Genomic DNA, 13,434 nt, shown 5'->3' with positions numbered 1-13,434 from the left:
TTAATGTATTTCCATCATACTGCAGTTCGTTGCTCAGCAGAAAATTGCTTGTACAGGAAAATGAGGTAAAACAGAAAGAGACTAACCTTTTCATCTGCGTATGTCTCTGCTGAATGAAGTTAGCACCTGGATGAACGTCAGGTCCATTCTGTACTAATTTCCTCATTAACTGCATATTTGCCTGGTTAACCTGTTGAAAATGAAAATGCAAACAAGTCATAAGAAGCATTAGTAAGCAAGTTATGGAAATGCTATAGGACATTATAATACCATCCTGTATTTTCCATCATGCATGGGAAACAAATTGGACAAAAAAACTTATAGCCCAGCAGACACTCCCTATTACTGTGAACGGTATACATGGATGACCATGCAAGCACTTTGGCCTGCTGAGGCCTGATTAGCATGAGCCTAGGTAGACACTTAGGGCCTTGATAGTCTTTTTCCTCTAAATGTGGGTGAACCATAATGGACAAAATGAAAAAGAAGGGTTTGTTCCTTGCCAAAACATTAATTTCGTTGCCCGTTAGTCCATGGCTTTCCGTGCCGGAAAACCATACGAGTACTGCAGTTTCGGTTTGATATGTTTGACTTGGAGATGGCAGAAAGAGTTACCATTCTGATATTTGTTGTTATCTTTTCCTGGTAGGAAAATTCACAGTGAAAAATGGAATTGAATATGACCCCCAAAAAGACCCATGAGGATGAGAGGGAGCTTTTTGCTGCATGAATTATACAGCCATGTCTAGCCTTGCTTCTGTATAAGAAGGAGTCAGGCTAGGCTCGATCAATCGCCACATAGTGGCTGCTTCCCCCGATACTTCCCCTGCATCGCAGTATCACCTTTATTCAAATGACTGGAAGCCAAGTTTTAACAGGTATTTTGTACTAAAGCATTCAAAATAATAAATGGTTTGCAGGATAGGGCAATTATTGGGGCAGGGTAGAATGGATTTTTTACTTTTTAATTTTTTAGTGTTACTTATCCTTTAAGAGTGACTGAGATTCTTTGGAGGCAGTGCTATAGCAGCACATACTGGAAACTTGTGTTGACATAAAAATAGTGCTAAGGCATACTACAGGGAGAGTTAATGCCAAAAGGAGCTGCCCTGATATTACCCTAAATGGGGAGGCAGCTCAGAAGTATACAGATCACCCTAAAAAAAATCACAATATGAAAGTGTGTGATAGTGAGAATGGCAGTGCTGAAGCATGCCTATAGTAGAGGATGAATTAGGCAGCACAAAGAGAAAATGTCTTATCTTTTGCAGTGATGGATCAAAGATATTCATAAATTAATTCTGAACATAAAGAGTAACTGATCCTGCATGTGCCTGCCACTGTGCTCCTGATAGATATATAATAAATACCAAAACAAGATAGTACAGGTGTTGAAATTGCCAATTGAAGTACAGGTGCACTTACTTACTACCACCAAACCCAACAACTTATCAGACTTATCTTATACTCAAAAAAAAAAAAAAAAAAAAACAAAACACAGTCATCATGCTCTCCTCTTCAGCTTTTATTTATATTGCTGTGCTTATTCTTTTGTCTTTGAAATTTAAATCATCCACTTTTTTTTGCTTTTGTTCCCACTGAAGCAAAAGCAGCTAAAAAATAAAAAAAAAAGGATTATCTGAAGGTATGGTACTAGAGTGTCACCTTTTCTGGAAAAGTCAGTATTTTGGCAACATGGACTGGAACAGCAACCTCATCAATGCGCAGATTGGGATCTGGAGAAATCACAGTTCGGCCAGAGAAATCTACTCTCTTTCCCGATAAGTTACCTCTGAAGCGACCTGCATTGAAAAGAAATTGGAGCACTAGATCACACAGTCGCACAATAATATGCAAACAGACAAACTTAAAAGAACGATGTATTTAAAAGTATTTAACATTTCTTTAATACCAACACATTAAAATGGCTTTATTTTTCATTAATAAAACCCTAAAGGCATCTCACCTTGTTTTCCTTTAAGCCTCTGGACAAAACCACGAGTCCATTTCTTTGGTGCCATGTTCATGGGAATCCCAGACAACTCACTGTTAATATACAAAGCACACTGCAACTGCAGAAAGTCCCAGTCTTCCATAATCATCTGTGTTTTTGCACCTGTAATTCTATGCTACAAATTTGAGGTAAAAGAAATGCAGTGAGTCCAATGTCAATGGCGACTTAATAAAAAAAAACAAAAAAAAACGGCAGCTGAATTAGACATAACTAAATAATGAATGCATAAAAACCTGTGTTTATGCCATGCCAAAAAAATTACATTTTTTTTTTATTAGAAGGGAGCTGACAAGTATATGTGTTCTGTAAATTATAATCTGGAGTTTCTCACCTTCTTTATGACATCATTTAAAAAGATGATCTCTGTTAGTTTCATAGTAAGGTCATCCTCATTGGTGCCAGATTTAAGGTCACTCACTACAGAGGGGCGTATACAAAGTGGGGGAACAAGCAGGCGTGTCAGGATTAGGTCACTAGGTTTTCCAGCTTCTGGGTTCATGAGCAGTAGAGGAATGTCCTCAGCTGGGATTTGCCTCAATAGATTTAACACTATTAATGGGTTCAGATTCTCCTAAAAAAATAAATAAAGGCATAGGTTAACGACTAGAAAAAGGAAGATAGGTTAAAAATAGTTAGGAGCAAATATCAGAATACAAGGCTTTTAAAAGAGGATTTTTTTTAATATCCTGTCAATATGGGGCATTAATAGACATGGAAACTCGTATTTACTAAGGAGTGCAAACATGATTAGCACCCTCCAGTGAAATCAAAATGTTTTTTCCCTGGTCTGGAGCTCCGGCCCACGGGGAAAAAAAAAAACCTGCCTCTCATTTGAAATGGCAAACTATAAGATGCTATGAAATGCTGTTCGTTTACCTTAAATCATATTGAGTTTCATGCAGCAGAAGCTTCTTTGCAAAAATATTGGCAACTAGTAAATTCTAAAATACCCATACAGTAGCACTCTGTACAAAGACTGTGATTCTGTGCAGTCTTATCTTGCAGGGAATTGAAGCATGAGCAGAAATCACTGACTAGAAGAGGGAGCTTTCCATTCTATTCTTCCTGACTGACATTCCAATTGCCCATTTTCAAAAGCAACCCAGCTAATTACATAGTTAGCATCGGTTGCTATAGTCCCACAGGCTCTTTGGAAGGATCTCTCTCCGATGGTGATGCAGGTCAGCAAGGGTAATTGTGGCACATGTGCACTAACAGCACAAAGATAAGAAACATAGTGGGGGTTTGTACAGTGTTGTGAAAAAGTTTCTGAAGCTCCAAGTAAGTGAAGGAGGCATTACTGTGGGCAAATAATTCAGCAAAGGTGTATGCATCTTATGGGGAAACAATAAGATTAAGCCTTTCCTTGGCGCCAACTTGGCGACTTTCCTTGACATTATAATCACCCTTGAAAATAAATGCAGCAAGAAACACTGGCCTTACTTCAAAAAGCCACTCACCTGCGCTCGACCAAGTAAAGACTCTACTTCCTTGTTGTGTTCTATGGCAGTATCAAATGACTGAAGAAAATGAGACACCATAGGATCCACTACTTTTTTAGTGGTCTTGTACTTCTCATGGATGATTTTTAGTAAGCCACACTTCTTTACTGATCCTGTAAAGGACAGTCAGATACAAAAGAAATTCCTCATTAAAGTCTCATACATGGTACATTATAAGAGCACCAAGGCAATTTAAAGAGCTTGCACAAATAAAAAATTACACACCAGTATAATATACAACGCACAGATGAAGCAATGTGCATGACATAGAATCATGGGAGTGAAAGTTTTAACACTAAGGGGCACATTTATCAAAGTACGATTGATGATTCCGAATACAAAAAAAATTGTATTTTTTCTAATTTATAGAACTGTGCTTATGTTCTGCTTATTTTTCATTAATTCACGCAACTTTTTCATACTTTGCGACAAACTTTACGCAGAAATCGTATTTGTCGCAATGAATATGAAAGTTTTGGATTCATTAAAGTTTTGTTATCGTGACTTTCCTTTGGCCAGGTTGGAGCTGCAGAGTGCCATTGAGTCCTATGGGGGCTTCCAAAAACAAGCACAGAAGGATCAGAAAGTCAGAAAGGTTTTCCCACTGTTACAATTGTTCGGATACGAAAATTTTGTGACTTTCGGATCGCCAATACGATATTATCGTGACTATTACGATTTTTTCGTAAGCATTTTTGTGACATTTCCGATCAGAAATTATCGTATCTAATCCGAATTTTACCCATTTCGGGATTCAAACTCGTACTTGAGAATGAATCTGACCCTAAGTCTTTTTAGAAGTTTTTAAAGTTTGAAGTTTTTAGCTTGTTTTAACTTTACAACTTGGAAAAGGAAAATTAAGAAAACATAATGGGATGGAGGCAGTGGGCCTAGAGCTTTACAGAACTTTACAATAGTTACAAGGTATATAATTTAAATTTGTACAGTCAGCCATATAACCCATATGGCATGTTGGTAGGTTGTGGGGCTACTATAAAAGGATTCTTTAGAGTAACTGCAGTAGTTTATTGTAGACTTAGACCCAGATCACACACCGAAGAGGCAAATGAATAGAGTAAAGCAGAAAAATTGCTGGAGCATACATGTAAAAAGTACCTACAATGTCTGGTTTGTGAATAGAGGTTCTGATTCAAATCTAATCAGTATGGATGTATTAGGTATGCTCAGTTGAGAATTTTCTGTCATCTCTCATATTATTGTATTTTAAGAACCAATGAGAATGTCTTTCCACACGACAGCTTGTGAATGTTCCTGCCATCTTTCTTCTGCAGAAACTAGAGGTTTGGAGTCGGTTTAGCAAAGGACAGTGTAACACTATAATATAGGCATTCCGGGGTCCTATTTATGCAGATTACATTCTCCATTAACCCACTAAGTAATTTTGAAGTCTTAACCACTGTTACACTGATGAGAAAGGAAAGAAAACTATGAAAGGCGCCTGTTGCTCTAGAGTAGGATCAAGTTGACTAGACTGCCCAATTCATGAGCTTTCTGAAAGGATGGCTCACAGTGGAAAATACTGTACACAGGGTAGTACTGGTGTAAAATGGCAAAAGCATTAGCAAAAGCATCTAATAAAACCACTGATACTGCTGCTAATAATGCCAGCTCAAGGAATTAGCTATCAGTATTTCAGTCATCTTTAAAGTAGTATTCACTGTTTGGCATTCCATAGGTATCAACATGAACACAGTAAAATGGTTTTACCACAACCAGTAGAACAAAGAATTTTCAGCAATATCTAGCAGCTATCTAGCAAAATAGACCACTAGAAGCCAATATTAATTGTAGAACTGCATTCTCCATTTCTTACCATTATAGGCCCCACAATAAAGACAAACTGTTTTCTTGCGGCATTTGTCAGAGATTTTCTTTTTTAGACCTCGTTTCTGAAGGTATGTAAGGCCAGGCCTCTTCAGGAAATCTAGAAACTGTTTCCTTTCTTCAGCGTTCAGCAATATGCGGGAACAAGTTTTACAAATCATCTGTGGTACAGTAAGTGGTTAGATTAAATTTAAAAGTCACAATATCAGTTTTAACAAATTAAACCGCTTGTCAGGATAATCACATAGCAACTTAGGTTAAATAAAAAGATACATCAAGATACAGCAAGTAACATCAAATTCAACTTTTTATGTCTAAAACCCTTCTGAAGACTCTCCAATTTACCACCTGAAGAGGAAAAAAAAAAATCCTTCCTGACTTTAAAGTAGCTATTGGTCTCTGAACCAACTTTTGTTTACTCATTCTTTAATATTTAATTATTTATATAGCACTATCTTTTGTCCCACCCAATGGATGAGACAACCAATATCCAAGGCTTTTGCCAATATTGTCATCTCGTCAGTCCACCATATACACACTGAATATTATGCAAAATATTGTTTCATAAGATAATATCGGTGCATGTATGGCCAGCTTAAAAGGACAATGAAAGGTTAATATAAATTAAAAGTAAGTCTAAAGGCATTCTTTTTAAGTACTTACTGCATATCTAAATTCCCAGATCCCTGCTTGCTTCTCTGAGATATGGGGCTGACAGCCTACAGCAGTGTGAAGACTACAGTGACATCACTGAAATCTCTCTCCCCTTCCTGTAGGCTGCCAGCGGCAGCCTTCCTATTCTCTGAGCATGTGTGTAACTTGATCCTGTCTCCTGTTCTGAGCTACACATACCCACCAGCCAATCAGAAGCGGATCTGGCAGAGGGGAGGGAATGAAACACATGTGCAGTATGAAGCAAGGAGGAAAAGGAAGGGAGAATACCTTTTTAGAGATGGCTGCCTGTTCTAGAAAATGTGAAGTGTGACTGAGTAAATATTTGATTAGGTGAGCTAAAAGTATGGCGTTTTTACTAATCAGTAGGAGGACTATTGGGCAGTATGCTTTTTAAATTGTGACTTGCATTCTCCTTTAAGGTGGGTTGTAAGGCCCTTACATGCTCAAATAAATGGGTTTAGGGTAATAGGCTGGGAATTATCTAGTACCTGCAGCAAGCACTTGCTTCTCCCGGCAAAATCCCTGGGCCGGCGATTGCGCATTCAAGTGAAAAGCCGACTTTCTTGTTAAAGATCGGCTTTTCACTCTACTGCGCATGCACGCGAAACAGGAAGGAAGCACTCGCTGCTACCCCGGGCTGGTGCTGTTCTCTCCTAACAGGGGCACCAGCCCGGGGTAAAAGGTAAGCGATTTAAGTCACTTGGGGGGGGGGGGTAGTATGGATGCTGACAATTATCAAGCATGTTGAACCTGGACACTGAAGTCTCTCTGTTCCCAATAAATTTTCACCACCCACCATGTCTCCTCCAGCTCCAGGCTGGGACATCACCTCTTCCCCAGAGTGGAGAAGATTGGGTGTTAGGACTTCAAGTCATAGAATCTGTTACCTCAGGAAACTCTTTCACGTTTTGATAAATATTCTCCCAAAATGTTACTTGTGAACTGTGGCGAGCCCTTGTTGTTACTGTTTGATAAATGGTAGGGTTCCTGACCACAGACTGTGTAGGGACCTGTGGGAGCTCTCCTGCCAGGACAAAGACGTGCACAGGAACAAGAAGGACGCAACCACAATGGAAGTTCAAACTTGTTCAATTCATTGTTACATGATCATAACTTTTATAACCTTCTGTGTACACACAAATACATAGGGGTGTGTTATAGCAAATAGAAAAAGACCATTGTAGTTTCAAAGATGGCCTTCAAGGATGGCCTGTACCAGACAGGAATGTAACTAATAAGATACATAATATGTATTTCACAATATGCAAGTCATGCAGGGGTATTATTTGGAAAAAACAAACTATTGTGAGATTTTTACATAGTTACATAGGGTTGAAAAAAGACCATTGTCCATCAAGTTCAACCCATCCGAGTAAACCCAGCACACAACCTATACTTACCAATCTATACACTCACATACATAAACTATATATACAATCAGTAATACTAACTGTAGATATTAGTATCACAATAGCCTTGGATATTCTGCTTGTTCAGGCCCCTCTTAAAGGCATTAACAGAGTCTGCCATTACCACATCACTAGGAAGGGCATTCCACAGCCTCACTGCCCTCACCGTGAAAAACCACCTACGCTGCTTCAAATGGAAGCTCTGTTCCTCTAATCTATAGGGGTGACCTCTGGTGCGCTGATTGTTTTTATGGGAAAAAAGAACATCCCCCAACTGCCTATAATCCCCTCTAATGTACTTGTACAGAGTAATCATGTCCCCTCGCAAGCGCCTCTTTTCCAGAGAAAACAACCCCAACCTCGACAGTCTAACCTCATAGCTTAAATCTTCCATCCCCTTTACCAGTTTAGTTGCACGTCTCTGCACTCTCTCCAGCTCATTAATATCCTTCTTAAGGACTGGAGCCCAAAACTGCACTGCATACTCAAGGTGAGGCCTTACCAGGGATCTATAAAGAGGCAAAAATATGTTCTCATCCCTTGAGTCAATGCCCTTTTTTATACAAGACAGCACTTTATTTGCTGTAGTAGCCCCAGAATGACACTGCCTGGAATTAGACAACTTGTGATCTACAAAAACCCCTAGATCCTTCTCCATTAAGGATGCCCCCAACACACTACCATTCAGTAGATAGTTCGCGTTTATATTATTTCTACCAAAGTGCATAACTTTGCACTTATCAACATTGAACCTCATTTTCCAGTTTGCTGCCCAGTTTTCCAATTTTGTCAAATCGCTCTGCAAAGCGGCAGCATCCTGCATGGAACTTATAGTTTTGCACAATTTAGTGTCATCAGCAAAAATAGAAACAGTACTTTCTATGCCCCCCTCCAGGTCATTAATAAACAAGTTAAAAAGCAAAGGGCCAAGGACTGACCCCTACGGTACTCCACTAACCACACTGGCCCAATTAGAAAATGTTCCATTTACCACCACTCTTTGTACTCTATCCTTCAGCCAGTTCTCTATCCAATTACAAATATTATGTTCTAGATGTTTAAGCCTTGCTGTATGCAGTTACAAAATGGAGATATATTTCTAAAATGGAGTATGATATGCTAAGCTCCAAGGTATATCAAAGTATATGAACATATGGATAAATGATTATATCAATATAAGATATGTCAAACCTCACAATAAATATGCCCCTACATTAAACTGGTGTTACTTATAAAAAGGTGCATCCATAATTAAGATTTGAAATGTGTTTATTCACGAACATCCCATCAAAAGCAGATCTCACCTGCAAAATGCCAATCACAGCCTTGAAATACCCCACATGGAAACATGGTAGCTCCAGGTCAAGGTAGCCATAATGACCAAGACATTCTGCCAAGTTCTTTCCACATGTCTGGCAGTGGCGATCTTTCTCACTGGTTCCCTGAGGTGCATAACAGAACAATAATCACTTACAGATTTTCAGATCTTTAAAGAGGTAAGACAAAACATGTGTAAAATGACACTTGGCAGAGGTACAATTTGCCGGTGAGCTTGTTTATTTAATATCTGTACGAAAATGACAGTTGTGGTATGGCTGGTAGCACATTTACCGTTGATTCTTTGTTATTTAATTTTTCCCCAAGGAAAGTATTTAATTATTTTATAGTTACCATGCGATGATCTAGGACTCCAAAAGCAAGGGGTGTGTGGTTGTTATCCTGGCTGTAAAGACTCTTGCTTACAATTTGGATATGTGCTTGCTGGCGCATCTGCTCTGCTGACTTCACACCAAAACAGATGTGGCTTCTGTAATGGGAAATTGGTTAAAAAAATGTACCATGGTATATTAATCAAAGGATAAGGAAGATAAGGAAGCCATACATACATACATGTGCAAGAACTAAGGCCTCTTTTAATTACTCATACAGTATGTGTATTGATTAATGATTGTACCTGCTTGTAAACATGTAGCACTCTCTGTGGTTCCTAAACCTGGGGGACAGCAACATTGCATGTGACCTGCATTTAATCACTGAAGCCAAATTCATCCCTCATAAAATTACAAAATTGGATAAAGGAAAAAAAAGGTTTCAATGAGGAAGGACAAGTATTTTCTGTAAACATGAAGTGTACTAACAAGTATCTGAAACCTTTACTTCACCTTCAAAAGTGATTTTTTTCTGAACATGGATTTGAACACACTTAAACAACTGACTGATCTTAAGGTACCTAAAGAGAGGGAGCATTGCCGGCACAGCACATTAAAAGTTAAAAAAAAAGCAAACCGAGTATCAGTAAAGCAGAGAAATATGCAAGGAATGCGGGGGGGGGAGGGGTAGTATGGAAAAGCGATGAGAGCAAGTGGTCTATATCAGTGAAAATGATGTTAATTAATATACATTTTAATTATTTATATATAAGCTATCTTATATATAAGATATCTTTTGTCCTGCCCAATGGACGAGACAACCAATATCCAAGGCTTTTGCTGATATCGGTCATCTCGTCGGCCCCCATAAACACACTGAATATTATGCGAAACCTTGTTTCATACGATATCATCGGTGCATGTATGGGCAGCTTAAGGTGGGTTGTAAGGCCCTGCTGGTCAAGATGGCACTGGGAAAATCAAGAAAGAGAGAGAGAAAATATTTAAGGGTTAGGAACATGATCAAATAAATGGGTTTAGGATAATAGGCTGGGAATGCCCCGGGCTGGTGCCCCTGTTAGGAGAAAACAGCACTAGCCCGGGGTACTTGCAGTGAGCGCTTCCTTCTTCGTCTTTCTTCTGCCGGTGAAATCCCTGGGCCGTCGCATGCGCATTAGAGTGAAAAGCCGACTTTCTTGTTAAAGTTCGCCTTTTTACTCTACTGCGCATGCGCAAGCGCACAAAACAGGAAGGAAGCGCTCACTGCTACCCCGGGCTGGTGCTGTTCTCTCCTAACAGGGGCACCAGCCCGGGGTAAAAGGAAAGCGATTTAAGTGGCTTGGGGGTGCCTGACATTTTGGCACTCCCAAGTGACTTAGCCTTTCCTTCTCCTTTAAAGGCCTGCAGGACCTGGGATCAGAATGAGAACAAGAGGATGCATTTCTGAGAAAGAGTGCAGCACGCAAAAAGCCCTGCATGCTGAATTGTTAAGAATTAATGATGAGAAGAAAGGAAGGTATTGCTCTGCACTAGGGGCAATTCTTGCCTCTCTGCCACCCTGAGGCGGCTTATGCAATGCCGCGCCCCCCCCTCACTATCCCCCACACTTACTTTTACAGCACTGGAGGGGATCCAAACAGAGCTGCATCAATAGAATAACCAAATTTCCAGTTTAATAACCAGTAGTTTGGGTCAAGTTCCCATGAGTAGCTTTTCTGCCACCCCTGCTAACTTTTGGGGCTCAGCACACAAGTTATGAAGGCGGGTGTACTTAGTTATTGAAGTGGCGTGCTTTGTAATTAAATGTGAATGACGAATAGCCAGTGCAAAAACTGGCAGAAAAGGGCAGCACCTGTGGAGCAGGAGAAAAGGTCTGGCAGCAATATTTACAGGACTGGAGATCTGTCAATTTAAATAGGGTAAGAACACAGAGCAGTGAGCTATAGTCGTCTATATGAGATAAGAACAGATGAGTATTTTGGTCATCTCTTGTGTGAGAAAGGGTCAAATACAGTAAGGTTACTAGAGGTGATTTTATTAGCATCTGGATAAAAACAGTAAGCAAAGTAAAACCTAGGCAGGGAATTTAGGGAACTCGGAATAAATGGGTGCTTTTAACAGTGATATTTATGTCACACAGTCAGTTGTATCCATGTTGATTTTAGAAAATAAAACCACAAAGAGATTGCTTGCCAAGTTAACCTGGAAGTGATGGCAGGTGAAGTAGTGGGTTTTAGCCTTATCTGCATATAAATAAAACAGGACCAATCAATGATTAATGCTGCAGATATGCTTATATAATGGGACACATCTTATGGGTGCAGGATTGACAGGTTTTAGGTGAATATTTTTAAGGTTGTTTGGAAGATGAATCAGACAATAATATGTATATATTGCAACCGTCTATTTTGGAAAGTCATTAAAGCCATTTCTGCACTTGCCTCCATATGCCCCTGCCTCCCCACAGCACAAGCACATGATAACTATCCACAGCTTGGTTTGCTGAGCAACCTTACCCTGGCGATATGTATGTCCCTACACTTACATGACGAACCTCCTTGAATAGTGATATCTAATATACGAACTACATATTCATATCACTTACTTTACTCACTAATTTATACACAGGCATAAAAGCAACTTCTAACATTCGAAAAATGTCCATTCTCGCTTCCTAAACATTAACTCGAATTCCCCCACCGTTTGGCTTTGCATTTATTTAACACTTCTAGACTTCAAGATACAAAATGACATCCATCCCCGCTCCAACCTTAAGACAAGAGCATTTGCTTTACCCTAATTTCGCCTCTACACTCAGCGACTAATTCTTACTTACATCTTTTTCGCCACATCTGTCTCTCTGAATTGCTCCTTCATCTTTGCGGTTCTCACTGCTGCCGAGTCAAAACCCACAGCGTTAACACGTGAAATCACCTATCTAGAAATACTTCAAGCAGCCATGCTGTAACAAAATACTTCCGGGACGCACACACCATAGATACATCCACATACACTAAAAAGCGGATACTGAATTTCATAGAGTTTAATGTTTTTCATACAGCGCCATCTAATGGTGTTTAGTTTAAATGTTCAATTTTAAGACAATTTGGATCTGGAAAAACATCGTGTTACTGTTTACCTAACAATATATATTTTTTTTTTGTGTGAGATTGTATGTACAATCCTATTGGCGAGTGTTAATAGTATCTCTTCTACACAAGACGATACCTGCCTTAATTCATGGAGAAGGACATGCTGTGAATGTTTAGCTCTCCTTTCGAAGACATGATCCCTACTGACCCCTGCATCAAACAGATGTGTAAAAAGCAATAGATAGGCAGGTTATAGTAAATGAGAAACATGAATATAACAGTGTAACAAATTTAAATAAAAATGTTTTATGAGGCCCATGTCTCCACAAAATTCCCACATAAACTGTTTGGTAGGGGATTTTGGGCAACAAACTGCTCAGCATATAGGTTGGTGTAATGTACTATATTCTGTAGGATTGTCTTAGTGAATAATGTCTATAAGTACATGTGTTGTTAAATTTAGTAAAAATGTATGATAATCCCCAGTTCTTCCCTCTATGCTGCTAAACTACAGTTATTTTTTGTAAGCCCTCCTGACTGCCTATGTTTGTCCACATGTCAGATCTGCCTGCGTGAATGCTGCACACACATTTAGCTAGTGTATCAAAACAGATCACACAGCCCTCTTTCTTATTGTCTAGGAGAGGGCTGTCCTACTGGAGGCCCATGGGATGGATTTGGCCTCCAAAGAATTTTTATGGCTCTCAGTCTGCTCAGAAGCTCCATAGACTTCATTATGTGACATCATCCTTTTAATTTAATCCCACTCTCCAAAATGCTTCACTAGATAATATTGGCCCACTACATGTAATCAGACAGCAATGGTCCAGGAGATTGTGCAGTAAAGGAATAAGAAGTGCAAAATGAGGAATTGCCAGCAAATGTAGGATTTTTGTTTCTGGCACCTCAAGCCTTTTTCTGCCAGTACAAAGGACTATATGCTTCTTAAAGAAAACACACTTTGTTTTTTTAGATTAGGTTTGAAATAAGTGTGATATAACATACTAACATTGGTTATTATGCACAGAGAACCTTATTCATTTATATATTCATAGCTTCATCATTAGAGCTCTTACACGGTTCAACCTGCTGTAGAACTCTCCTGCGTTTCACTACAGGAGAAAGCATTACAAAAGACAAGCCATTTTTCTAAATCTGGTTGTACGCATTTAGCTGCCATATGCAGGTGGAACATGTGAAAAAGGGTGCCTAAATACATACTGACACTAAGGCATGTTGCCCATAGCA

General features: G+C 39.3%; 1 protein-coding gene across 1 annotated transcript in view; it reads right to left on the bottom strand.

Annotated features, from left to right (window-relative positions):
• Nucleotides 1-12,040, bottom strand: part of polr3a (polymerase (RNA) III (DNA directed) polypeptide A, 155kDa) — a 65,688-nt gene extending 53,648 nt beyond the window's left edge. The window contains 9 exon segments of the mRNA NM_001102708.1: nucleotides 87-190; nucleotides 1,666-1,802; nucleotides 1,967-2,129; nucleotides 2,346-2,585; nucleotides 3,475-3,629; nucleotides 5,351-5,522; nucleotides 8,750-8,887; nucleotides 9,117-9,252; nucleotides 11,931-12,040. Of these exon segments, the coding sequence (NP_001096178.1) occupies nucleotides 87-190; nucleotides 1,666-1,802; nucleotides 1,967-2,129; nucleotides 2,346-2,585; nucleotides 3,475-3,629; nucleotides 5,351-5,522; nucleotides 8,750-8,887; nucleotides 9,117-9,252; nucleotides 11,931-11,971 (1,286 nt within the window). The 5' untranslated portion in view covers nucleotides 11,972-12,040.
• Nucleotides 12,041-13,434: the final 1,394 nt, after the last annotated feature.

The sequence above is a fragment of the Xenopus tropicalis genome, chromosome 7 (genome assembly GCF_000004195.4).
Source record: "Xenopus tropicalis strain Nigerian chromosome 7, UCB_Xtro_10.0, whole genome shotgun sequence".
NCBI lineage: Eukaryota > Metazoa > Chordata > Amphibia > Anura > Pipidae > Xenopus > Xenopus tropicalis.
The sequence above is the reverse complement of the archived record's forward strand: the minus strand, read 5'-3'. Positions and strand labels throughout refer to the sequence as shown.